This window comes from Entelurus aequoreus, linkage group LG06 (assembly GCF_033978785.1).
Source record: "Entelurus aequoreus isolate RoL-2023_Sb linkage group LG06, RoL_Eaeq_v1.1, whole genome shotgun sequence".
In the NCBI taxonomy this organism is placed as follows: Eukaryota; Metazoa; Chordata; class Actinopteri; order Syngnathiformes; family Syngnathidae; genus Entelurus; species Entelurus aequoreus.
The window spans coordinates 9,413,774-9,441,545 of record NC_084736.1 but is presented as its reverse complement, the minus strand read 5'-3'; the positions used below and the strand labels follow the sequence as shown (position 1 = coordinate 9,441,545).

The following is a 27,772-nucleotide window of genomic DNA, read 5'->3' as shown; positions in this document are numbered from 1 at the left end:
TACACATTTTAAAAATGTTATACTTTAAATGTATACTTTTAAGCATAAATGTAAGTATAAATATTATACATTTATAATATAGTATAAATTTAAGTATACATTTTAAAAATGTTATACTATAAATTTATACTTTTAAGCATACATTTAAGTATAAATATTATAATTAAAAATAGTATACTTTTAATATATAAATTCATACTTAAGCATAAATTTAAGTATAAATATTATAAATGTATAATATAGTATAAAAATAAGTATAGATTTAAAAAATTCTAGATTATAAATTTATAAATGCATACTTTTAAGCATAAATTTAAGTATAGATATTATACATTTATTATATAGTATACATTTAAGTATACATTTAAAAATGTGATACTTTAAATTTATAAATGTATAATTTTAAGCATAAATTTAAGTATAAATATTATACATTTATAATATAGTTTAAATTGAAGTATACGTTTTTAAAATGCTATACTTTAAATTGATAAATTTACACTTTTAAGAGTAAATTTAAGTATAAATATTATAAATTTATACTATAGTATAAATATAAAAATGTTAAAAAACAGGGTGGTAATGAAAAAGTACTGCAGTGTGAATGTGTTAATATTGAAATAAAATACACACGTTTGTATACTTGCAAGGAAACAACTGGACTGAAAATGTGTGCTTATCAAGAGCACCACACCATGTTTGTATTTCAAAGTATACATTTTGGTTATTGTGTGATCCCCACAATATTGGCTAAAACTCAAAATAGTAAAAAAGTTAACCTCAAAGCTAACATCTGTCGTGTTTCGGTTTTTATTGCACTCTTCTCTTACTTCTTCGACTGAACAGTTTTGAGAGGGAGGATTTCCTTTTAGGTTTGCCTTGCTTTACTCCTAGTGGCAGCAAAAAGAAAACAAAAACAACGACAAAATAACTCAATATTGTGCGTTAAAACGTGGAACAAAAGCAATATGAGTATACATAATAAAAAAATGTATATGTTATGTTGGAGATTTTTTTTAAATGACTTACCCAAATTTTTCATCATGGCGTTCAACTGCTCGTCCTCGGCCACTTCCCTAAAAATAATTAGCGAAAAAGGGACTGCATTAAGGACAGTGCACCACCAGATGGCGCTGTTTGCTCTTACCTAAATGTATTTTATATTTAATGCAGAATAGGGTTCAATTGCAAATTGCACTTTTTAAAAAAAATTACCGTATTTTTCGGACTATAAGGCGCACTTAAAATCCTATCATTTTCTCAAAAATGGACAGTGCGCCTTATAACCCGGTGCGCCTAATGTACGGAATCATTTTGGTTGTGCTTACCGACCTTGAAGCTATTTTATTTGGTACATGGTGAAATGATAAGTGTGACCAGTAGATGGCAGTCACACATAAGATATGTGTGTAGACTGCAATATGACGGCAGTCACACATAAGAGATACGTGTAGACTGCAATATGATGGCAGTCACACATAAGAGATACGTGTAGACTGCAATATGATGGCTGTGACACATAAGAGATACGTGTAGACTGCAATATGATGGCAGTCACATAAGAGATATGTCTAGACTGCAATATGATGGCAGTCACACATAAGAGATACATGTAGACTGCAATATGATGGCAGTGACACATAAGAGATACGTGTAGACTGCAATATGATGGCAGTCACACATAAGAGATATGTCTAGACTGCAATATGATGGCAGTCACACATAAGAGATATGTCTAGACTGCAATATGATGGCAGTCACACATAAGAGATACGTGTAAACTGCAGTATGATGGCAGTCACACAAGAGATACGTGTAGACTGCAATATGATGGCAGTCACACATAAGAGATACGTGTAGACTGCAATATGATGGCAGTGACACATAAGAGATATGTCTAGACTGCAATATGATGGCAGTCACACATAAGAGATACGTGTAAACTGCAGTATGATGGCAGTCACACATAAGAGATACGTGTAGACTGCAATATGATGGCAGTCACACACAAGAGATACATGTAGACTGCAATATGATGGCAGTGACACATAAGAGATACGTGTAGACTGCAATAAGATGGCAGTCACACATAAGAGATATGTCTAGACTGCAATATGATGGCAGTCACACATAAGAGATACGTGTAGACTGCAATATGATGGCAGTCACACATAAGAGATACGTGTAGACTGCAATATGATGGCAGTGACACGTAAGAGATATGTGTAGACTGCAATATGATGGCAGTCACACACAAGAGATACGTGTAGACTGCAATATGATGGCAGTGACACATAAGAGATACGTGTAGACTGCAATATGATGGCAGTCACACATAAGAGATACGTGTAGACTGCAATATGATGGCAGTGACACATAAGAGATACGTGTAGACTGCAATATGATGGCAGTCACACATAAGAGATATGTCTAGACTGCAATATGATGGCAGTCACACATAAGAGATACGTGTAGACTGCAATATGATGGCAGTCACACATAAGAGATACGTGTAGACTGCAGTATGATGGCAGTCACACATAAGAGATATGTGTGGACTGCAATATGACTCAAGTAAACAACAGCAACATTTTATATGTTCCATTGAAAATATAGAACATTAAACACGGCGCTCAAAAATCCATCAAAATGTTTTAGTAGGACTTTTGGTATTTGTAAAACCTCCATGATGCTGTGGAGGCACATCTCCTCTTCCTCACCTGAGCCGGTCGTCATCCAGAACCTCCACGATGGCGTTCCTGCCGTCCACGATCTCCACCAGCCTCCGCATCAGCGCCTTCTCCCGCGCTCGTTCCTCCGAGGTCTTGACGTGGTCTGTCACGTGCACGGGAACGCCAGGTTCAAACTAGGAATGCATCAGATTGATGGAGCGGACTCTTACCGGGCTTCTCCAGCAGCCTGCGGAGTTCCTGCTCAACTCTCGGCTGCTGCCGCTCCAACTCCTGAGTCCTGGCACTGGAACGCAACACAAAGATGCTCAAAACCAAGGACATTCTTCAGAATGAAACACATGCTAAGACTTACAGTATGTCCTGCTGGCCCCACTATGGACTGGACTCTCACTATTATGTTAGATCCACTATGGACTGGACTCTCACTATTATGTTAGATCCACTATGGACTGGACTCTCACTATTATGTTAGATCCACTATGGACTGGACTCTCACTATTATGTTAGATCCACTATGGACTGGACTCTCACTATTATGTTAGATCCACTATGGACTTGACTCTCACACTATTATGTTAGATCCACTATGGACTGGACTCTCACTATTATGGTAGATCCACTATGGACTGGACTCTCACTATTATGTTAGATCCACTATGGACTGGACTCTCACTATTATGGTAGATCCACTATGGACTGGACTCTCACTATTATGTTAGATCCACTATGGACTGGACTCTCACTATTATGTTAGATCCACTATGGACTGGATTCTCACTATTATGTTAGATCCACTATGGACTTGACTCTCACACTATTATGTTAGATCCACTATGGACTGGACTCTCACTATTATGGTAGATCCACTATGGACTGGACTCTCACTATTATGTTAGATCCACTATGGACTGGACTCTCACTATTATGTTAGATCCACTATGGACTGGACTCTCACTATTATGTTAGATCCACTATGAACTGGACTCTCATTATTATGTTAGATCCACTATGGACTGGACTCTCACTATTATGTTAGATCCACTATGGACTGGACTCTCACTATTATGGTAGATCCACTATGGACTGGACTCTCACTATTATGTTAGATCCACTATGGACTGGACTCTCACTATTATGTTAAATCCACTATGGACTAGACTCTCACTATTATGTTAGATCCACTATGAACTGGACTCTCATTATTATGTTAGATCCACTATGAACTGGACTCTCATTATTATGTTAGATCCACTATGGACTGGACTCTCACTATTATGTTAGATCCACTATGGACTGAACTCTCACTATTATGTTAGATCCACTATGGACTGGACTCTCACACTATTATGTTAGATCCACTATGGACTGGACTCTCACTATTATGTTAGATCCACTATGAACTGGACTCTCATTATTATGTTAGATCCACTATGGACTGGACTCTCACACTATTATGTTAGATCCACTATGGACTGGACTCTCACTATTATGTTAGATCCACTATGGACTGGACTCTCACTATTATGTTAGATCCACTATGAACTGGACTCTCATTATTATGTTAGATCCACTATGGACTGGACTCTCACACTATTATGTTAGATCCACTATGGACTGGACTCTCACTATTATGTTAGATCCACTATGAACTGGACTCTCATTATTATGTTAGATCCACTATGGACTGGACTCTCACACTATTATGTTAGATCCACTATGGACTGGACTCTCACTATTATGTTAGATCCACTATGGACTGGACTCTCACACTATTATTTTAGATCCACTATGGACTGGACTCTCTCACTATTATGTTAGATCCACTATGGACTGGACTCTCACACTATTATGTTAGATCCACTATGGACTGGACTCTCACTATATTATGCTAGATCCACTATGGACTGGACTCTCACTATTATGTTAGATCCACTATGGACTGGACTCTCACTATATTATGCTAGATCCACTATGGACTGGACTCTCACACTATTATGTTAGATCCACTATGGACTGGACTCTCTCACTATTATGTTAGATCCACTATGGACTGCACTCTCACACTGCTTACCGACCTCGAAGCTATTTTATTTGGTACATTGCGTAATCATAAGTGTAACCAGTAGATGGCAGTCAAACATAAGAGATGCGTGTAGACTGCAATATGACTCAAGTAAACAACAGCAACATTTTATATGTTCCATTGAGAATATAGAACATTAAACACTGCGCTCAAAAATCCATCAACATGTTTTAGTAGGACTTTGGTAAGCTATGAAGCCACACCGCTTGATGGATTGTACTGTGCTTCAACATAGGAGTATTATTATGGTGTGTGTAAAAGGTAAGACATATTATCTGGCGTTTTGTTTCACAATATTATGCGAAGCAACTTTTCTTACCTTCTGGTACCTGCTGATCTGTATTTGGGATCTGCATAAGTCCTGAAAATGTGTGCGCTTCCTCCTTTGTAGTCCGTGCAGACGATAAGCTTCTTCTTTTTCTCTATCTTCTTTTGCCATTTCTAATATAAAGTAGTGTAAAGTTCTTACTTATATCTGTCAGTAAACTCGCCATGAAAGCACTAAAACATACCGGTGTAGTGAGTTTACATTATTCACCCAAGGAACTTTAGTTATTAGAAAGTTCCGGTCGGACGGTTTTTCACGGGACACATTTCCTGTGTTGTTGTTGTTTCCGGATGAGGAGATGCTGCTCCGTTAATGATTGAAGTAAAGTCTGAATGTCATTAAAACAGTTAGCGCCATCTTTTGACACGTCTTCCACTCCCGTCCTTGCACGCTACACCGCTACAACAAAGATGACGGGGGAGAAGACGCCGTCGAAGGTGAGCCACGTAAATAAGAGCGCCCACAAAACGGCGCATCCTGAAGCGACTGTCAGAAAGCGGCTTGAAGATGATGAGTAAAACATCATCTATGCAACATTTTGAGCAAAGAACCAGCATTACATGTTATGTAGACCACAAGGAAGTCTTTTACATTTAGAAAAAAATAATAAAAAATACTCCTTTAATGCGCCTTACATACAAAAAAAGATGGAAAATAGACCATTCATCGGCAGTGTGCCTTATAATCCGGTGCACTATGTAAAGCGCTTTGAGTCACTAGAGAAAAGCGCTATATAAATATAATTCACTTCACTTCACCCCATGGTCCGGAAAATACGCTATGTTTCTGGTGGTCTTTCTACTCAGCTTATGTGTCATAAAAAGAACTTGGGAGTGACCAGCAACTTAAATTCCCTGAGGGGAAGATCTGCTGGGACGCAACAGTCACTAGAGAAAAGCGCTATATAAATATGATTCACTTCACCCTATGGTCCGGAAAATACGGTATTTATTGCACCACCAAAACTCAACTTTAAATAACATTTAAAGAACAACTGGATATAAATTAGAAATTAACAAGTAAAAATTATAATAATAATAATAACAAAACATTTTAATAATAGCAATTAGAGATAATGGCTTTTTTGCCGATATCCGATATTCCGATATTGTCCAACTCTTAATTACCGATTCCGATATCAACCGATACCGGTATATACAGTCGTGGAATTAACACACTATTATGCCTTGTCAATTTATTATTGATGTCACAAAGTGCACTATTTTTTTTAACATGCCTCTAAAACAGCAGCTTGGAATTTGGGACATGCTCTCCCTGAGAGAGCATGAGGAGGTTGGGGGGCGTAGCGGGGGGTGTATATTGTAGCGTCCCGGAAGAGTTAGTGCTGCAAGGGGTTCTGGGTATTTGTTCTGTTGTGTTTATGTCGTGTTACGGTGCGGATGTTCTCCCGAAATGTGTTTGTCATTCTTGTTTGGTGTGGGTTTACAGTGTGGCGCGTATTTGCAACAGTGTTAAAGTTGTTTATACGGCTACCCTCAGTGTGACCTGTATGGCTTTTGACCAATTATGCTTTGCATTCACTTGTGTGTGTGAAAAGCCGTAGATATTATGTGACTGGGCCGGCACGCGAAGGCAGTGCCTTTAAGGTTTATTGGCGCTCTGTACTTCTCCCTACGTCCATGTACACAGCGTCTTTTTAAGAAGTCATACATTTTACTTTTTGAAACCGATACCGATAATTTTGAAACCGATACCGATAATTTCCGATTTTACATTTTAAAGCATTTATCTCTAATAGCAAAATTAAAAAATAAAAATGTTTTCAGTTTCAGTTTTTTTTTTACCTTTTATAATTATTTCACCCCCATTGCTGGGTTGCAGTCATGTGACCGAAATCGTGATGAAAAATGTGATTAATTGCCCGGCACTTCCTCACACCAAGTTTAAACCACCACACGTGACACCCATGATGCCGGCAAACGAGACTCACATGTAAACGAGTTCTGACTCCCTCCTGATGAACACTTGCTTCTTCCGGATGAGTTTGAACCAGTCGACCATCAGCGGGTCCATCAGCACGTCACCCTCACCCTCTGTAAAACATGTGACGCGACATGTGCAATTTTATAATGCAATAGTGCTGAATGTGTGTGAAGTAATGGACGAAAACCAAAACCAGTGACGTTGGCTTTTCAGGTGGAATTCTTTCCCATTCTTGCTTGATGTACAGCTTAAGTTGTTCAACAGTCCGGGGGTCTCCCTTGTGCTATTTTAGGCTTCACACATTTTCAATAGGAGACAGGTCTGGACTACAGGCAGGCCAGTCTAGTACCCGCACTCTTTTAATACGAAGCCACGCTGTTGTAACACGTGGCTTGGCATTGTCTTGCTGAAATAAGCAGGGGCGTCCATGGTAACGTTGCTTGGATGGCAACATATGTTGCTCCAAAACCTGTATGTACCTTTCAGCATTAATGGTGCCTTCACAGATGTGTAAGTTACCCATGCCTTGGGCACTAATACACCCCCATACCATCACACATGCTGGCTTTTACACTTTGCGCCTATAACAGTCCGGATGGTTCTTTTCCTCTTTGTTCACACGACGTCCACAGTTTCCAAAAACAATTTGAAATGTGGACTCGTCAGACCACAGAACACTTTTCCACTTTGCATCAGTCCATCTTAGATGAGCTCGGGCCCAGCGAAGCCGGCGGCGTTTCTGGGTGTTGTTGATAAATGGCTTTCGCTTTCCATTGTAGAGTTTTAACTTGCACTTACAGATGTAGCGACAAACTGTAGTTACTGACAGTGGTTTTCTGAAGTGTTCCTGAGCCCATGTGGTGATATCCTTTACACACTGATGTGGCTTTTTGATGCAGTATCACCCGAGGGATCCAAGGTCACGGGCATTCAATGTTACGTGCAGTGATTTCTCCAGATTCTCCGAATCTTTTAATGATATTACGGACCGTAGATGGTGAAATCCCTAAATTCCTTGCAATAGCTGGTTGAGAAATGTTGTTCTTAAACAATTTGCTCACGCATTTGTTGACAAAGTGGTGACCCCCGCCCCGTCCTTGTTTGTGAATGACTGAGCATTTCATGGAAGCTGCTTTTGTACCCAATCATGGCACCCACCTGTTCCCAATTAGCCTGTTCACCTGTGGGATGTTCCAAATAAGTCTTTGATGTGCATTCCTCAACTTTTTCCAGTCTTTTTTGCCACTTGTGCCAGCTTTTTTTAAACATGCTGCAGGCATCAAATTCCAAATGAGCTAATATTTGCAAAAAATAACATTTTCCAGTTCGAACGTTAAATATCTTGTCTTTGCAGTCTATTCAATTGAATATAAGTTGAAAAGGATTTGCAAATCATTGTATTTTGTTTTTATTTACCATTTACACAACGTGCCAACTTCACTGGTTTTGGGGTTTGTACAATTTTATAATGCAATAGTGCTAAATGTGTGTAAAGTAATGTACAATACAGTCATCCATCGCCACATTGCCCGTCAAATAATGCAGATTCACCATATCGCAGATTTATTGGAGATATATTTGTATATTTTAAAGCATATTCTACAATAATTTGGACGTAAATGAATTATTTTCAAGCATAAAAATGGCTAAATAATCTCAAGAATACCAATACTTAGTAGTATGGGCCACTAGAGGAGACCAAACCAATCAGAGTGTGCTTTTCAGTATCGTGGCCACTGATTGGCTCAGCCTCAGGCAGTATCTCTATATTGGATTAACCAAGTGTAAAGGTAACTATGTGGTGTTATTTCATGTCTAGAGGGCTCTCATAATGTTTAAAAACGTATTTAGGTGTGAAATGTTTTTTTTTATGCTATAGCTACAAAAAAAATTATATTGTATAATTAATTATTCCTAATTTACGAAAATGTATTTATTGTGGTCATGTTCAGAACAAATTTACAGCGATAATTGAGGGAGGACTGTACTAGTATTTTTTTAAATCTTTAATTTATTCAACATTATATGACTTCTGTTTTTGTGTTGCCAGAAAATACGGCAAATCTTTCTAATGCGCCTTGAAAATTGGGAATTGCTTGCTTTTAAATATTTAAATAAGTATTTTTTAAACTAAATTGGCATAACAGTATCCTTTTTTTTAATTTATTCTAATGAAAAACCTTTTAGCAGAAAAATAAAACAAAAATAAACCTAAACCAAAAATAAATCTGCTTGATGTGGCAATCAATCTGGTCATGTCATTAATTTGACTAGAAAGTGACCACCAGAGGGCGCAGTTAATACAGACCCAACTTGCCACTTTAACAAAAGGTCAATGAGAGGAAAGAGAAGGTATGATCGAAGTAAAAATATTCATACACATTAGTAATACCAATATAATGTTGTAATACAATACAATAAATGAGTGAATAATTGGTGTGGGCGGATCGATCTGAATATTGATCTGAATATTGATCAAATCGAAGAGCAGTTAAGTGGATTGTTGATATTGTTTTATTGTTCTTGGACACTTTGTTGGCAAAAAGCTAAAGAATGTGAACAAAAGCTAAGCGTAGTATTTGTACTATTGACTTTAATTTGCAAAATATTTCAGGCAATAGAAAGGGATTGAGGGAGTATATTATATATATGCATGCATGCATATATATATATATATATACACACAGTATATACATATACTGTATATATACACACACATACATAAATATATATACACACATATACACACACACACACACATTATATATGTATATACATATATATATATATATACACATACATACACACGTATATATATGTGTATATATACACACACATACATACATACATACATACATACATATATATATATATATATATATATACACATACATATATATACATATATATATATATATATATATATACATATATATATATATATATATATATATATATATATATATATATATATATATATATACATATACATATATACATACACACACACACATATATGTATACATAAATATAGTAAAGTTGTTCACAAATAAGTTTTTGATACAAATATACAGTATATTTTATTATTCCGGTTAATATCATGATGAACAAATAAAAGACAAAAATTACAAAATAATTCAATGATTGTCAAGTAAAACAATGAGTATTGCATCATTGACTTAGTATCAGATGGATATCAACATGTGCAGTAGTAGTGACGGAGCCCTGGTTAGTATCAGATGGATATCTACATGTGCAGTAGTAGTGACGGAGACCTTGTTAGTATCAGATGGATATCAACATGTGCAGTAGTAGTGACGGAGCCCTGGTTAGTATCAGATGGATATCAACATGTGCAGTAGTAGTGACGTGCGTACCATTCTCACAGCGGCGAAGCCTCCTCTCCAGTTCCACGCCTTCTCTCTCCAAACCCGCCACGCTCGCCTCGATGTCGCTCAGCTCGCTCTCGATCCGCTCCGCCGGGATGTGATAAGACTTGCGCCGATACAAAACAAAGAGTCCCATTGAAGTAGTTTAATTTAAAAAGCTCAATGTAAATTTCTCCATCTCTCCCCCCCCCCCCCTCTTTTTGACAGCACATGTGTGGCACTGTTAATTAATCTCTTAAGAGACTTAATGGAGGGAACTTACAGAGGGTGACCTCATTTCAGTCCTGAAGGCGTTGGTGGGTGACAAATACTTTCCCTTTTTAGCACCTAGGAGGTAGATCAAATAGGATTAGATGGGCTTTCATGGCAGCTTTTGTCACATCTCATGTGTATTCTCTAAAAAAAAAAAAAAAAAAAGGACATTTCATTGGTATAGGTCAGTGTTTTTCAACCTTTTTGGAGCCGAGGCACATTTTTCGCCTTGAAAAAATGCGGAGATGTACATTGTGGACGCCGTCTTTGCTCCACAGTAAGTCTTTGCTGTCGTCCAGCATTCTGTTTTTGTTTACTTTGTAGCCAGTTCAGTTTTAGTTTGGTTCTGCATAGCCTTTTTTAGGGGCACTCGCCTTTTGTTTATTTTTGGTTAAAGCATTAGACACCTTTTTTACCTGCTGTTCCCGACATCTACAAAGCAATTAGCTACCGGCTGCCACCTACTGACATGGAAGAGTATTACACGGTTACTCTGCCGAGCTCTAGACCAGTGGTTCTTAACCTTGTTGGAGGTACCGAACCTCACCGGTTTCATACGCCCATTCAACGAACCCTTTTTTAGTGAAAAAAAATAATATATATATATATATATACACTACCGTTCAAAAGTTTGGGGTCACCCAAACAACTTTGTGGAATAGCCTTCATTTCTAAGAACAAGAATAGACTGTCGAGTTTCGGATGAAAGTTCTCTTTTTCTGGCCATTTGGAGCGTTTAATTGACCCCACAAATGTGATGCTCCAGAAACTCAATCTGCTCACAGGAAGGTCAGTTTTGTAGCTTCTGTAACGAGCTAAACTGTTTTCAGATGTGTGAACATGATTGCACAAGGGTTTTCTAATCATCAATTAGCCTTCTGAGCCAATGAGCAAACACATTGTACCATTAGAACACTGGAGTGATAGTTGCTGGAAATGGGCCTCTATACACCTATGTAGATATTGCACCAAAAAGCAGACATTTGCAGCTAGAATAGTCATTTACCACATTAGCAATGTATAGAGTGTATTTCTTTCAAGTTAAGACTAGTTTAAAGTTATCTTCATTGAAAAGTACAGTGCTTTTCCTTCAAAAATAAGGACATTTCAATGTAAAACCCCAAACTTTTGAACGGTAGTGTATATATTTTCAAATTCAAGACAAAGTTATAAGTATTTTTTACCAATGCACAACATGAACCGTGCATGAACATCACCTTGTTCAAAGAACAAAACCAACACAGTGCATGAACTCACAACAAATTACACACCTGCAAATCAGTCTGACTTCTGCTGTTACCGTATCCGTAATACGCCGATAGGGAGAAGTTTTTATTTACACGATGAGTCGGGTGTGTCTCGACCTCCGCGGCGGAGGGTCCGCCGAACCCCTGAGGCCGACTCACCGAACCCCTAGGGTTCGATCGAACCCAGGTTAAGAACCACTGCTCTAGACAGTACAGACACTCAACAACAACACATCATTTGCAGACTATAATTACTGGTTTGCAAAAAAATATTTGTAACCCAAATAGGTGAAATTAGATAATCACCAGACTGTATCTCACAGTGGTTGAAAAGCACTGGTATAGGTGATGTCGCACTTTGGGAAAAAGAAGCTGTACCTGACGGGATGTCTGCCTGGGAGTTTGGCGAGCTGATGGATTCCACAGCTGGCCGTCTTGCCGGGGATTTGACAGGCGAGGGCCTTCCGGGTGGATCCGCTGGAATAAGGAGAGGAAGCTTTACATTTTATCGCTCGGCACAAACGTCAGTTTACACTGCACTGTCTCTCCTATGACGAGAATCCATCAAAACAACACCAGGCTAAAATGTAATTTCTACAATTTTATACGTGCCATATGTGTCACCAGTAAGTCAAATGTATAATAAATACACAGTAAAATTAACTGTATTTTTTATTTTTTTATTCAAGCAAAGGGTCCTCCTGCACATTGATCTCATTCTATAATTAATACATATTTAAAATAGATTTTATCAATCAAAGATTATTTATATAGCCCTTAATCCAAAACATTTTTTAAAAAGTGCAATACATTGTCATAACATAGTCACTACTGCCTAGTTTCTCTTGTTATATTCTTATTTGTACTGTTATATTTGTGTTCTTATTGTTGCTTTTTATTTTTATTCTTATTGTTATATTGTCTATTTTATTTCCATTTATACCCCCATTATTTACTTTTTCAATTCGTTCTCAATTCTGAACACTGCTGCTGGAATTTTAATTTTCCTGAGGGAACTCTCCTGAAGGAATCAATAAAGTACTATCTAACTATCTATCTCATCACAAGTGTCTCAAAGGGCTGCACAAGTCACATGACAGTTAAACAAAATAGGTAAATCTAACATTTTTTGCCACCAAAAAAAGATTTACAGGAAAAAATAATGGATTTTTTTTTTTTTTTTAAGATTTGCTAACAAAAAACGATTTTTTTTCCAAAATTGAAAAAAAAGCTGCTTTTATTTACAAATGAAAATTGTTTTTATTTTTATTTTTTAAATTTAGTTTGAGTTCAAATTCAAATAGATTGTAGGTTAATTGTGTAAAAAACTATTTTTTTTCCATGTTGGAAAAATTCCATGTTATTTATTATAATAATTTTCAATTGGTCCTATAGTAATTTAACTACCTTGAACACTGGAAAATAGCATTTGCCCACTCAAATATTAACACTGAAGTAGTCATCTGATGTTAATCATATTCAATAATTATATTTAACCGACTTACTGTTTAACAGGTTAACAACCTTGCTATGAAACCTCGTGTTAATCACAAAGATTTGTTTTAAGGCTTAAGTCAGGCTTAAAAATAAATACTAATCAAATACACTTTGAAAGAAGGGACTCAAAAACTGATGAATAATTAATTTACATACATTTACGCATTGCTAAAATAAATACAGTCTAACTAAATAAAGCCCTAAATCACAATTGTCTCAAAGGGCTGCACAAGCCACGACGACATCCTCCGCTCAGATCGCACATCTAGCCGGTTAAACAAAATAGGTTCAAAACTCAAAAAAATGTTGCCACCAAAAATAATGGATTATAAAAAAAAAATTTTTTTGCTAACAGAAAACGTTTTTTTTCCAAAATAAAAAAAAGAAGCTTTTATTTACAAATGAAAAATTATTTTTTAAAGTTTTGTTTGAGTTCAAATTCCAAAATTTTTGTTTAATTGTGTAAAAAAATGTTTTTTTTCCATATTAGAAAAATTCCATGTTATTGATTATAATAATTTTTAATCGGTCCTATAATAATTTAACTACCTTGACCACTGGAAAATAGCATTTGTTGCCTAACCCGGGCACATTTTAAGTAGTTGAATATCAGATTTAAAGTTTAAAAAATGTAGTTGCAGTTTACTATGCAAGAGTTACATCATAATTTTGTATTACCAGTCCACTAGTTTCATTATTTTTAACCACTGTTTCCCTAATGCTCAGCAGTATATCAGAAAACATGTTTCACGAATATACATGAATTAATTTACATAATAACTATCAAGATATAGAATAACTGTATTGTCATTGTTTTACAAACAGCGAATATAGTGGTGCAACTCCACAAGGTGCTTAAAATGTGGCTTGTGCAGCCCTTTGAGACACTTGTGATTAAGGCCTGTATAAATAAACTTTGATTGATTGATAGATAAACAAAAGAACAGGAAATTAAAACACAAAATATATATGAAGTACCAGTCAGAAGTTTAGAGAAACTTCCCAAAGCCCTTGAATGAGAAGGGTTTTGATTAGAGATGTCCGATGATATCGGACTGCCGATATTATCGGCTGATAAATGCTTTAAAATGTAATATCGGAAATTATCGGTATCGGTTTCGAAAAGTAAAATGTATGACTTTTTAAAACGCCGCTGTGTACACGGACGTAGGGAGAAGTACAGAGCGCCAATAAACCTCAAAGGCATTGCCTTTGCGTGCCGGCCCAGTCACATAATATCTACGGCTTTTCACACACACAAGTGAATGCAATTCATACTTGGTCAACAGCCATACAGGTCACACTGAGGGTAGCCATATAAACAACTTTAACACTGTTACAAATATGCGCCACACTGTGAACCCACACCAAACAAGAATGACAAACACATTTCGGGAGAACATCCGCACCGTAACACAACATAAACACAACAAAACAAATACCCAGAACCCCTTGCAGCACTAACTCTTCCAGGACGCTACAATATACACCTCCCGCTACCCCCAACCCCGCCCACCTCAACCTCCTCATGCTCTCTCAGGGAGAGCATGTCCTAAATTCCAAGCTGCTGTTTTGAGGCATGTTAAAAAAAATAATGCACTTTGTGACTTCAATAATAAATATGGCAGTGCCATGTTGGCAATTTTTTCCCATAACTTGAGTTGACTTATTTTGGAAAACCTTGTTACATTGTTTAATGCATCCAGCGGGGCATCACAACAAAATTAGCCATAATAATGTGTTAATTCCACGACTGTATATATCAGTATCAGTTGATATCGGAATCGGTAATTAAGAGTTGGACAATATCGGAATATCGGCAAAAAAGCCATTATCGGACATCTCTAGTTTTGATGGTACTGTATACAATACTGGGTGGATATTGAACACCAAATGTAAACAAATCCAACACGGTGTTCAACTATCTCTTTGAAGGAGCTCACCTGGAGGTCCGGGGCGAGCGAGTGCAAACGTAACTGGAGGTGGATGTGATGCTGACGCGCCCGCACAGATGTTGGAGAAAGTCGTGGATATGAACCGATCTCCTTTGGTGGATTCATCATCTCTGCAAGGAAGAGAGAAGGAAGTTAGGTGTAGGAGGCCGATACAAGACTAGGAATCCTATATTTTATAATGATTCCACAGTGCTGGGAAGCTAAGAAGCAGAGAGTGTGCTGTCAAGAGGATGATGGAGATCAGTGTTTTTTCAACCAGATACAGTCTGGTGTGCCGTGGGAGATTATATAATTGCACCTATTTGGGTTAAAAATAGTTTTTGCAAACCAGTAATTATAGTCTGCAAATGACGTGTTGTTGTTGAGTGTCGGTGCTGTCTAGAGCTCGGCAGAGTAACCGTGTAATACTCTTCCATGTCAGTAGGTGGCAGCCGGTAGCTAATTGCTTTGTAGATGTCGGAAACAGCGGGAGGCAGAGTGCAGGTAAAAAGGTGTCTAATGCTTAAACCAAAAATAAACAATGATAATAATTAGAGATGTCCGATAATATCGGTCTGCCGATATTATCGGCCGATAAATGCGTTAAAATGTAATATCGGAAATTATCGGTATCTGTTTTTTTATTATCAGTATCGTTTTTTTTACATTTTTTTTATTATTAAATCCACATAAAAAACACAAGATACACTTACAATTAGTGCACCAACCCAAAAAACCTCCCTCCCCGATTTACACTCATTCACACAAAAGGGTTGTTTCCTTCTGTTATTAATATTCTGGTTCCTACATTATATATCAATATATATCAATACAGTCTGCAAGGGATACAGTCCGTAAGCACACATGATTGTGCGTGCTGCTGCTCCACCAATAGTACTAACCTTTAACAGTTAATTTGACAAATGTTCATTAATTACTAGTTTCTATGTAACTGTTTTTATATTGTTTTACTTTCTTTTTTATTCAAGAAAATGTTTTTAATTTATTTATCTTATTTTATTTGATTCATTTTTTAAAAAAGTACCTTATCTTCACCATACCTGGTTGTCCAAATTAGGCATAATAATGTGTTAATTCCACGACTGCATATATCGGTTGATATCGGTATCGGTTGATATCGGTATCGGTAATTAAAGAGTTGGACAATATCGGCATATCGGCAAAAAGCCATTATCGGACATCCCTAATAATAATAGATTTTATTTGTAAAAAGCACTTTACATTGAGTAAACAACCTCAAAGTGCTACAGTGTATTAAAAAAAATAAAAATAAAAACTAGAAAAGCCTAATAGCTAGAACTAGTATGCATATATCTAAAAAAAAGGCTTTTTTAAAAAGAAGGGTTTTTAAGCCTTTTTTAAAAAGCATCCACAGTCTGTGGTGCCCTCAGGTGGTCAGGGAGAGCGTTCCACAGACTGGGAGTGGCGGAGCAGAAAGCCCGGTCTCCCATTGTTCGTAGCTTTGTCCTCGGAGGTTGGAGGAGGTTAGTCTGTCCGGAGCGGAGGTGTCGAGTGGAGGATTTGGGGGTGAGTAGTTCTTTGAGGTAGAGGGGGCCATTTCCATGGAGGCACTGGTGGGTTAGTAGGGGGACTTTGTATTCAATCCTGAGCGGGACAGGAAGCCAGTGAAGGAATTTGAGAATTGGCGAGTGCCCCTAAGAAAAGGCATTGAAGCTTAGGGAAGGATGTGCAGAACGAAACTAAAACTGAACTGGCTACAAAGTAAACAAAAACAGAATGCTGGACGACAGCAAAGACTTACTGTGGATCAAAGACAGTGAACATCCGAACATGACATGACAATCAACAATGTCCCCAAAAAGAAGGATAAAAACAACTGAAATATTCTTGATCGCTAAAACAAAGTAGATGCGGGAAATATCGCTCAAAGGAAGACATGAAACTGCTACAGGAAAATACCAAAAAAAGAGACGAAGCCACCAAAATAGGAGCGCAAGACAAGAACTAAAACACTACAAACAGGAAAACAGCAAAAAACTCCAAATAAGTCAGGGTGTGATGTGACAGGTGGTGACAGTACACCTACTTTGAGACAAGAGCTATATTTATGCATGCTTGGTTATGCTTTAAAGTCATATCCAACAATCGCGACGACGACTTTTTACTGTCAACTGAGTTGAGTTTTTTAAAGATTTTTCCTGGTGGTGTGCCTCAGGCGATACTGCATCAAAGCCATCAGTTTAAGAACAACATTTCTCAACGAGCTATTGCAAGGAATTTAGGGGTTTCACTATCCAAGGTCTGTAATATCAAAAGGTTCAGAGAATCTGGAGAAATCACTGCACGTAAGCAGCAAGGCTGAAAACCGAAATTGAATGCCCGTGACCTTCGATCCCTCAGGCGGAACTGCATCAAAAAGCGACATCAGTGTGTAAAGGATATCACCACATGGGCTCAGAAACACTTCAGAAAACCACTGTCAGTAACTACAGTTGGTCGCTACATCTGTAAGTGCAAGTTAAAACTCAAACGCAAAGCCAAAGCCATTTATCAACAACACCCAGAAACGCCGCCGGCTTCGCTGGGCCCGAGCTCATCTAAGATGGACTGATGCAAAATGGAAAAGTGTTCTGTGGTCTGACGAGTCCACATTTTAAATTGTTTTGGGAAACTGTGAAAAAGAACCATCTGGATTGTTCTAGGCGCAAAGTGTAAAAGCCAGCATGTGTGATGGTATGGGGGTGTATTAGTGCCCAAGACATGGGTAACTTACACATCTGTGAAGGCGCCATTAATGCTGAAAGGTACGACTTTTTACTGTCAACTGAGTTGAGTTTTTTAAGATTTTTCCTGGTGGTGTGCCTCCGGATTTTTTCAACGCAAAAAAAATGTGCCTGGGCTCAAAAATGGTTGAAAAACACTGATGTAGATTAAACAAGAGTGAAATGACGTGAAATAATGTGAGTGGGTTCACCTTGGTTCTGGTTCGCTTTCCACAGGTTTTGGCTTGGACTGCGTCTCACAAAGTGGACCTGTTGGCAAACCGGGACATTTATTAGAGAGCAGGCCTTTTTAAGTGATATAAAATTATTCAAATTATTACAAAAAAAATAAGTAAGTAGTCAAAATGTTGCATAGATGATGTTTTACAGACCATCTTCAAGCCGCTTTCTGACAGTCGCTTCCGGATGCGCCGTTTTGTGGGCGCTCTTATTTACGTGGCTCACCTTCGACGGCGTCTTCTCCCCGTCATCTTTGTTGTAGCGGTGTAGTGTGCAAGGACGGGAGTGGAAGAAGTGTCAAAAGATGGCGCTAACTGTTTTAATGACATTCACACTTTACTTCAATCAATAACGGAGCAGCATCTCCTCATCCGGAAACAACACAGGAAATGTGTCCCGTGAAAAAAACGTCCGACCGGAACTCTCTAATAACTAAAGTTCCTTGAGTGAATAATGTAAACTCACTACACCGGTAGGTTTTAGCGCTTTCATGGTGAGTTTACTGACAGATATAAGTAAGAACTTTACACTACTTTATATTAGAAATGGCAACAGCGGAGGATGAATGTCACATAACAAGAAGATAGAGAAAAAGAAGAAGCTTATCAACTACGGAGTCAGCACGGACTACAAAGGGGGAGGCGCGCACATTTTCAGGATTTATGCAGATCCCAAACACACATCAGCAAGTACCAGAAGGTAAGAAAAGTTGCTTTTGCATAATATTGCGAAACAAAACACCAGATAATATGTCTTACCTTATATACACACCATAATAATACTCCTATGTTGAAGCACAGTACAATCCATCAAGCGGTGTGGCTTCATAGCTTACCAAAGTCCTACTAAAACATTTTGATAGATTTTTGAGCGCAGAGTGTAATGTTCTATATTTTCCAATGTAACATTTCAAATGTTGCTGTTGCTTACTTGAGACCCATCATATTGCAGTCTACACATATCTCATATGTGTGACTGCCATCACACATAAGAGATAACACTGTCACACTTATCATTACACCATGTACCAAATAAAATAGCTCCGAGGTCGGTAAGCTCAACCAAAATTATTCCGTACATTAGGCGCGCCGCACTGTCGAGTTTTGAAAAAAAAAAAAAAGGATTTTAAGTGCGCCTTATAGTCCGGAAAATACGGGACATTTTATGTGTCAGTTTAGAGAAAGAAAAAAAAAAAAGATTCCTTGAATGCGCCCTATAATCCGGAACGCCTTAGATATGAAAAAAGATTGAAAACAGACCATTCATCGGCAGTGCGCCTTATAATCCAGTGCGCCCTATGGTCCGGAAAATACGGTAATCATGATATTGACTTTTTAACAACTTGAGCTTGACAAATGTGTCGTCTGTTTTAAAGGCTGCCTGTGATGTGGAAAACATGTGGTGTTAAAACCTCTAAAGGCCTTAGTGGCCACGTGCGTGGACAGCACCTTTTAGCTCTTATTTCCAAAATTGTGTACACTACTGAATTGGGGTCTTAAAGGCCTACTGAAAGCCACTACTAGCGACCACGCAGTCTGATAGTTTATATATCAATGATGAAATCTTAACATTGCAACACATGCCAATACGGCCGGGTTAGATTAGTAAAGTGCAATTTTAAATTTCCCGCGAAATATCCTGCTGAAAACGTCTCGGTATGATGACGTTTGCGCGTGACATCACGGATTGTAGCGGACATTTTGGGACAGCATTGTGGCCAGCTATTAAGTCGTCTGTTTTCATCGCAAAATTCCACAATATTCTGGACATCTGTGTTGGTGAATCTTTTGCAATTTGTTTAATGAACAATGGAGACAGCAAAGAAGAAAGCTGTAGGTGGGAAGCGGTGTATTAGCGGCCGGCTGCAGCAACACAAACACGTAGCCGGTGTTTCATTGTTTACATTCCCGAAAGATGACAGTCAAGCTTTACCATTGGCCTGTGGAGAACTGGGACAACAGAGACTCTTACCAGGAGGACTTTGAGTTGGATACGCGGTACCGTGAGTATGTACGCAGCTGCGGCTTCCAAACATTTGATCGCTTGCCCGTACGTGCGTGCCGCTATGTGCATGTCACGTATGTAACTTTGGGGACTTTGGGGAAATATATGTGCTGTATGAACTTTGCGGAGGTGAACGGTACTTTGGGCTGTGGGATTGAGTGTTGTTGTGCGGGTGTTTGATTTGTATTGGCGGGTTATATGGACGGGAGGGGGGAAGTGTTTGTTATGCGGGATTAATTTGTGGCATATTAAATATAAGCCTGGTTGTGTTGTGGCTAATAGAGTATATATATGTCTTGTGTTTATTTACTGTTTTAGTCATTCCCAGCTGAATATCAGGTCCCACCCGCCTCTCACAGCATCCTCCCTATCTGAATCGCTTCCACTGCCCTCTAGTCCTTCACTCTCACTTTCCTCATCCACAAATCTTTCATCCTCGCTCAAATTAATGGGGTAATCGTCGCTTTCTCGGTCCGAATCGCTCTCGCTGGTGGTGGCCATGATTGTAAACAATGTGCAGATGTGAGGAGCTCCACAACCTGCGACGTCACGCTACTTCCGGTACAGGCAAGGCTTTTTTATCAGCGACCAAAAGTTGCAAATTTTATGGTCGATGTTCTCTACTAAATCCTTTCAGCAAAAATATGGCAATATCGCGAAATGATCAAGTATGACATATAGAATGGACCTGCTATCCCCGTTTAAATAAAAACATTTCATTTCAGTAGGCCTTTAAGGCCGTTTATGTGGACACTTACACTGCCATCTGGTGGTGTCAGAAGAGTATAACATACAACGGAGCTTGGAAGAAAAAAAGTGTAAAAATAAGAATTAGCATGTCACTAAACATGAAGTACACGTTTGTGTACTTATGGACTAAGTACATCATATTAAAAGATGATTTTTAGTTTTTATTCTAATTAGGGTCCAATAAGCCCAAATAGCAAAGAGAAATAAAAAAAAGCATGTAAACAAACAGCTTTGGCCTTAAAGGCCTACTGAAATGAATTTTTTTTATTTAAACGGGGATAGCATATCTATTCTATGTGTCATACTTGATCATTTCGCGATATTGCCATATTTTTGCTGAAAGGATTTAGTATAGAACAACGACGATAAAGATTGCAACTTTTGGTATCTGATAAAAAAAAGGCTTGCCCCTACCGGAAGTAGCGTGACGTAGTCAGTTGAACATATACGCAAAGTTCCCTATTGTTTACAATGATGGCCGCATGAAGTGAGAGAGATTCGGACCGAGAAAGCGACAATTTCCCCATTAATTTGAGCGAGGATGAAAGATTTGTGGATGAGTAAAGTGCAAGTGAAGGACTAGTGGGGAGTTGAAGCTATTCAGATAGGGAAGATGCTGTGAGAGCCGGGGGTGACCTGATATTCAGCTGGGAATGACTACAACAGTAAATAAACACAAGACATATATATACTCTATTAGCCACAACACAACCAGGCTTATATTTAATATGCCACAAATTAATCCTGCATAAAAACACCTGCGTGTTTGTTATGCTAGCTCCTAGCTCCTCTGCTAGCTCCTAGCTCCATAGAACACGCCAATACAATTCAAACACCTGATCAACACACACAATCACTCAGCCCAAAAGACCGTTCACCTAACCCAAGGTTCATAAGGCTTTTATATTTTAAAAAAGTTACGTACATACGCAAAAAAAAGTTGCGCACATACGGTCAAGCGATCAAATGTTTAGAAGCCAAAGCTGCATACTCACAGTAGCACGTCTGCGTCTTTGTCATCCAAATCAAAGTAATCCTGGTAAGAGTCTGTGTTGTCCCAGTTCTCTACAGGCGTCTGTGTATCGAAGTCAAAAGTCCTCCTGGTTAGAGTCTCTGTTATCCGAGTTCTTCCATCTTGACTGCATCTTCCGGGAATGTAAACAAAGAAGCGCCGGCTGTGTACTGTTGTTGCTGACTACGTTCGAAAAATACGTCCATTTCGCACCGACAACTTTCTTCTTTGCTTGCTCAGCTTCCTTCTCCATAATGCAATGAACATGATTGCAACAGATTCACGAACACAGATGTCCAGAATACTGTGGAATTATGAAATGAAAACAGAGCTTTTTCGTATTGGCTTCAATGTGGAAGGCATACCCGTGTTCCCCGGGTTACGTCACGCGCATACGTCATCCTCAGAGGCGTTTCGAACCGGAAGTTTAGCGGCAAATTTAAAATGTCACTTTATAAGTTAACCCGGCCGTATTGGCATGTGTTATAATGTTAAGATTTCATCATTGATATATAAACTATCAGACTGCGTGGTCGGTAGTAGTGGGTTTCAGTAGGCCTTTAAGGCCGTTTATGTGGACACTTATACTGCCATCTGGTGGTGTCAGAAGAGTATAACATACAATGGAGTTTGGAAGAAAAAAAGTGTAAAAATAAGAATTAGCATGTCACTAAACATGAAGTACACGTTTGTGTACTTATGGACTAAGTACATCATATTAAAAGATGATTTTTAGTTTTTATTCTAATTAGGGTCCAATAAGCCCAAATAGCAAAGAGAAATAAAAAAAAAGCATGTAAACAAACAGCTTTGGCCTTAAGAGGTTAATCACAGCTACCGAGTGCTGTGGCCCGTTTTTATTTCCCCGGTGTGGCGTTTGTATACATTTACGTAAATGTGTGGAAACCTTGGCAAAGTGCATGTTTTTGTACGAATGTGGGTGAGACCGGGTGACTTGTCGTGCCACTAAGTAAACAGCTCGAGAAAATGAATTTGCTTGCCTTTTGCTGCTGTTGGTTGCGTCATGTTGTCGCGAGTTACTGCTGGAGGACACGGAGATTCTTCTCTGTTGGCGCGTTCAACGTTTTTCCTGCAGTCGACCATTTGCAGACTCGTGTTCTCGGACAGATTGGACGCAAAAAAGCTACAGGATGAGACAAATTGCAGTGTAAATGAGAGGGGAAAAAAACAGACGAGTAGGGCTAAAGCAGGGGTCGGCAACCTTTACCACTCAAAGAGCCATTTTGGCAAGTTTCACAAATTAAAGAAAGTAATGGGAGCCACAAAAAAAAAATTTAAAATTTAAAATGAAAAACACCACATACAAAGCTTAAACGCTTTGTGCTATGTTAACTAGGGGTCTCCGACACACGCACCGGCACGCACTTTAATGTGGAAATTTGATGTTAGTGCAGCCCGCCAGTTTTGAATGAATGGCGCTTGATAGCGTCATACTTGCCAACCCTCTCATTTTTCCCGGGAATACTCCCGAATATCAGAGCGTGATGACACTGCATTTGGCGCCCTCTACAGTCTGCCCTAACAGTGTACCTGCTCGACCACACGTAGAATGCAATTTCAGCTTGCTCACGTAAGTGAGCAGCAAGGCGTACTAACTCAGCAGCCACACATCTTACACTGACGGTACCAATACCCAGAATCCCATGCAGCCCTAACTCTTCCGCTCAACCAACGCACGGAGAGGGGGGGGGGGGGTTGATGTGTGGGGGGATTTGGTGGTAGCGGGGGTGTATAATGTAGACCGGAAGAGTTAGGGCTGCATGGGATTCTGGGTAATGGTTGTGTTGTGTTTACGTTGTGTTACGGTGGGATGCTCTCCAGAAATGTGTTTTTCATTCTTTTTTGGTGTGGGTTCACAGTGTGGCGCATATTTGTAACGTAACAATGTTAAAGTTGTTTGATACGGCTACCGTCAGTGTAAGCTGTGTGGCTGATGACTAAGTATGCTTTGCTGTCTCCTGTGTGTGCAAGTAATAACAACATGCAACATGTGGCTGGACTGGCACGCTGTATGTAAATGCTCTAGAGGACAATTACTGCAGTGCAATTAGGGCACGCCCTTTATTTAGTAATTAGAGTGTAAATAGGATTATTTTTTCCCTGGGAGTAATCTATGAGGGACACTGAGATCCATAAATCTCCTGGGAAAATCGGGGGGGTCGGCATGTATGTAGCTGAGCCGCATCAGAGTGGTCAAGGAGCCGCATGCGGCTCCGGAGCCGCGGGTTGCCGACCCCTGGGCTAAAGGAATCAGCGGTGTTCACCGTTTCTCTGCTGAGCGAACAGAAAACAGACGTTTGTTGTTATTGTTGGAGTTCTGCTCTGCCGGTTTCTTTACAGCTCTGCCCCAGTCCACTTCTGGCCTTCCCCAGAGCTCTGCGGAGTCGGCCGTCGAAGCCTCCAGGAAAAAGCTCTGACGGGCCGCTTGAGTCTTCCGCGCCGAGGATGTCCAGCAGTGAGTCGGGGGGTCAGCGTGGACCGGCTTGACCACGGAGCGGGGCTGCGGTTCGAGCTGGATGGAACCGTTCAACGGCCCTGGTTCGGACTTAACGCGAGCCTCGGAGGAGTGTTTGGTACTCTTCTCCTTGTGGACTTTGCAGACAAAAGTGTCCGGATCTTTACCGGGTTTGTAGCCTCCGGCGTGGAGAGTCCCGGAGCATTCGCAGCATCTGAAAGACACCGACGTCAGCGTTAGAACAGACCTTTTAAAGGCAGAGAAATATGTTATTTACAAAACCCAAAACCAGTGAAGTTGGCACGTTGTGTAAATGGTAAATAAAAACAAAATACAAGGATTTGAAAATCCATTTCAACTTATATTCACTTGAATAGACTGCAAAGACAAGATATTTGACATTCCAACTGGTAAACTTTGTTATTTTTTGCAAATATTAGCTCATTTGGAATTTGATGCCTGTTTAATTCATTGCTTCTTTGTCTGTTTAATAGATGTCATCAGTCTTTGAACCTGACACTTCCCTCTATAACCTCAGAATTATTGCTTAATAGTAACCCTAACCCTTATATGTTCCCCTAGTCTCCAAATAACTCTAAATTAAGTCTTTATTACTTTAATAAGCAACTAATTAATGGTGAATATGTTCCCCATACTAAAGTGTTACCAAAGTTGTAAATGTAAACAAACTACGGTGAGTTCAAGGCTCACTGAAATTAGTAGGACAAAACGGTGCTTGCCAAATACTCTCATCAGTGAAGCATGTTTAATATAAACAGTGGGATTTTATAAAAAATAGGTTTGTTCTGCAACAGAAAATATATTGAAACCCAAAAGCAGTGAAGTTGGCACGTTGTGTAAATGGTAAATAAAAACAGAATACAATAATTAGCAAATCCTTTTCAACTTATATTCAATTGAACAGACTGCAAAGACAAGATATTTAACGTTCGATTTGGAAAACTTTGTATTTTCTTCGCGAATATTAGCTCATTTGGAATTTGATGCCTGCAACATGTTTCAAAAAAGCTGGCGCAAGTGGCAAAAAAAGACTGAGAAAGTTGAGGAATGCTCATCAAAGACTTATTTGGAACATCCCACAGGCGAACGGGCTCATTGGGAACAGGTGGGTGCCATGATTGGGTATAAAAAGCAGCTTCCACGAAATGCTCAGTCATTCACAAACAAGGACGGGGCGAGGGTCACCACTTTGTCAACAAATGCGCAAGCAAATTGTCAAACAGTTTAAGAACAACATTTCTCAACCAGCTATTGCAAGGAATTTAGGGATTTCACCATCTACGGTTCGTAATATCATCAAAAGGTTCAGAGAATCTGGAGCAATCTCTGCAGGTAAGCGGCAAGGCCGAAAACCAACATTGAATGCCCGTGACCTTCGATCCCTCAGGCGGTACTGCATCAAAGCCATCAGTTTAAGAACAACATTTCTCAACGAGCTATTGCAAGGAATTTAGGGGTTTCACTATCCAAGGTCTGTAATATCGAAAGGTTCAGAGAATCTGGAGAAAACACTGCACGTAAGCAGCAAGGCTAAAAACCAACATTGAATGCCCGTGACCTTCGATCCCTCAGGCGGTACGGCATCAAAAAGCGACATCAGTGTGTAAAGGATATCACCACGTGGGCTCAGGAACACTTCAGAAAACCACTGTCAGTAACTACAGTTGGTCGCTACATCTGTAAGTGCAAGTTAAAACTCAAATGCAAAGCCAAAGCCATTTATCAACAACACCCAGAAACGCCGCCGGCTTCGCTGGGCCCGAGCTCATCTAAGATGGACTGATGCAAAGTGGAAAAGTGTTCTGTGGTCTGACGAGTCCACATTTCAAATTGTTTTTGGAAACTGTGAAAAAGAACCATCCGGATTGTTATAGGCGCAAAGTTGAAAAGCCAGCATGTGTGATGGTATGGGGGTGTATTAGTGCCCAAGACATGGGTAACTTACACATCTTTGAAGGCGCCATTAATGCTGAAAGGTACATACAGGTTTTGGAGCAACATATGTTGCCATCCAAGCAACGTTATCATGGACGCCCCTGCTTATTTCAGCAAAACGATGCCAAGCCACGGGTTGCATCAACGTGGCTTCATAGTAAAAGAGTGTGGGTACTAGACTGGCCTGCCTGTAGTCCAGACCTGTCTCCCATTGAAAATGTGTGGCGCATTATGAAGCCTAAAATAGCACAAGGGAGACCCCCGGACTGTTGAACAACTTAAGCTGTACATCAAGCAAGAATGGGAAAGAATTCCACCTGAGAAGCTTCAAAAATGTGTCTCCTCAGTTCCCAAACGTTTACTGAGTGTTGTTAAAAGGAAAGGCCATGTAACACAGTGGTGAACATGCCCTTTCCCAACTACTTTGGCACGTGTTGCAGCCATGAAATTCTAAGTTAATTATTATTTGCAACAAAAAAAAATAAAGTTTATGAGTTTGAACATCAAATATGTTGTCTTTGTAGCATATTCAACTGAATATGGGTTGAAAATGGTTTGCAAATCATTGTATTCCGTTTATATTTACATCTAACACAATTTCCCAACTCATATGGAAACGGGGTTTGTACTTGACCCACCTGCTCCCAGTGCCACCCACACTGGTTTAAAATGTCACTTAGATATTGGGTTTCACTATGTAAAAGCGCTTTGAGTCACTAGAGAAAAGCGCTATATAAATAGAACAGCTTTTCTCTTGTAGTGGATTGTCCAGAGCTTAAACAGCAACAAAAGTGAATTTAGTACGACAAGTTTATTTTCTCATAGTCAAAAGTGCATAAGTTGGATTGTTTTGTCCCTGCAAACAAATGGCCGTCCTCCGGAGGACTCACAAAAAGCAATCTCTCTCGAGTCCCGGACTCCTGCCATTTTTATCTGTCTCTTCGTGCGTCACTCTTGTGGTCTTCGACATGTTTGTTTTTGCAACATCCTCGGATCTCTTAATCATACTTAGACAATCAAAACAATCTGTGGACAGGTTGGCACGACTTAATATTCACTTTTGTCCCACACCCGGTCCATTCAATGGCACGGCATAGAAGAGAAATTAAATGAGCGTACATTCTTGACAGACATGAAATAGAGGTCAAAGGTCAGAAATTCTACTCCCGTATTTTCCGCACCATAAGCCGCACCTAAAAAACACAATTTTTCTCAAAAGCTGA

General features: G+C 39.2%; 1 protein-coding gene across 3 annotated transcripts in view; it reads right to left on the bottom strand.

Moving 5' to 3' along the window:
• Nucleotides 1-580: 580 nt before the first annotated feature.
• The window catches only part of micall2a (mical-like 2a), a 46,722-nt gene continuing 19,530 nt past the window's right edge, over nucleotides 581-27,772 (bottom strand). For 2 of the 3 annotated variants that reach the window (XM_062049380.1, XM_062049381.1), the window contains 13 exons: nucleotides 24,403-24,807; nucleotides 23,119-23,261; nucleotides 18,504-18,602; nucleotides 18,324-18,381; nucleotides 15,377-15,498; nucleotides 12,315-12,413; nucleotides 10,700-10,764; nucleotides 10,426-10,543; nucleotides 7,056-7,158; nucleotides 2,903-2,976; nucleotides 2,721-2,835; nucleotides 1,030-1,076; nucleotides 581-890 (listed from right to left, as the gene is read on the bottom strand). In XM_062049380.1, the coding sequence (XP_061905364.1) occupies nucleotides 811-890; nucleotides 1,030-1,076; nucleotides 2,721-2,835; nucleotides 2,903-2,976; nucleotides 7,056-7,158; nucleotides 10,426-10,543; nucleotides 10,700-10,764; nucleotides 12,315-12,413; nucleotides 15,377-15,498; nucleotides 18,324-18,381; nucleotides 18,504-18,602; nucleotides 23,119-23,261; nucleotides 24,403-24,807 (1,528 nt within the window). In that variant the 3' untranslated portion in view covers nucleotides 581-810. The remainder of the gene's footprint in view (nucleotides 891-1,029; nucleotides 1,077-2,720; nucleotides 2,836-2,902; nucleotides 2,977-7,055; nucleotides 7,159-10,425; nucleotides 10,544-10,699; nucleotides 10,765-12,314; nucleotides 12,414-15,376; nucleotides 15,499-18,323; nucleotides 18,382-18,503; nucleotides 18,603-23,118; nucleotides 23,262-24,402; nucleotides 24,808-27,772) is intronic. The other variant, XM_062049382.1, reaches the window with a different exon arrangement.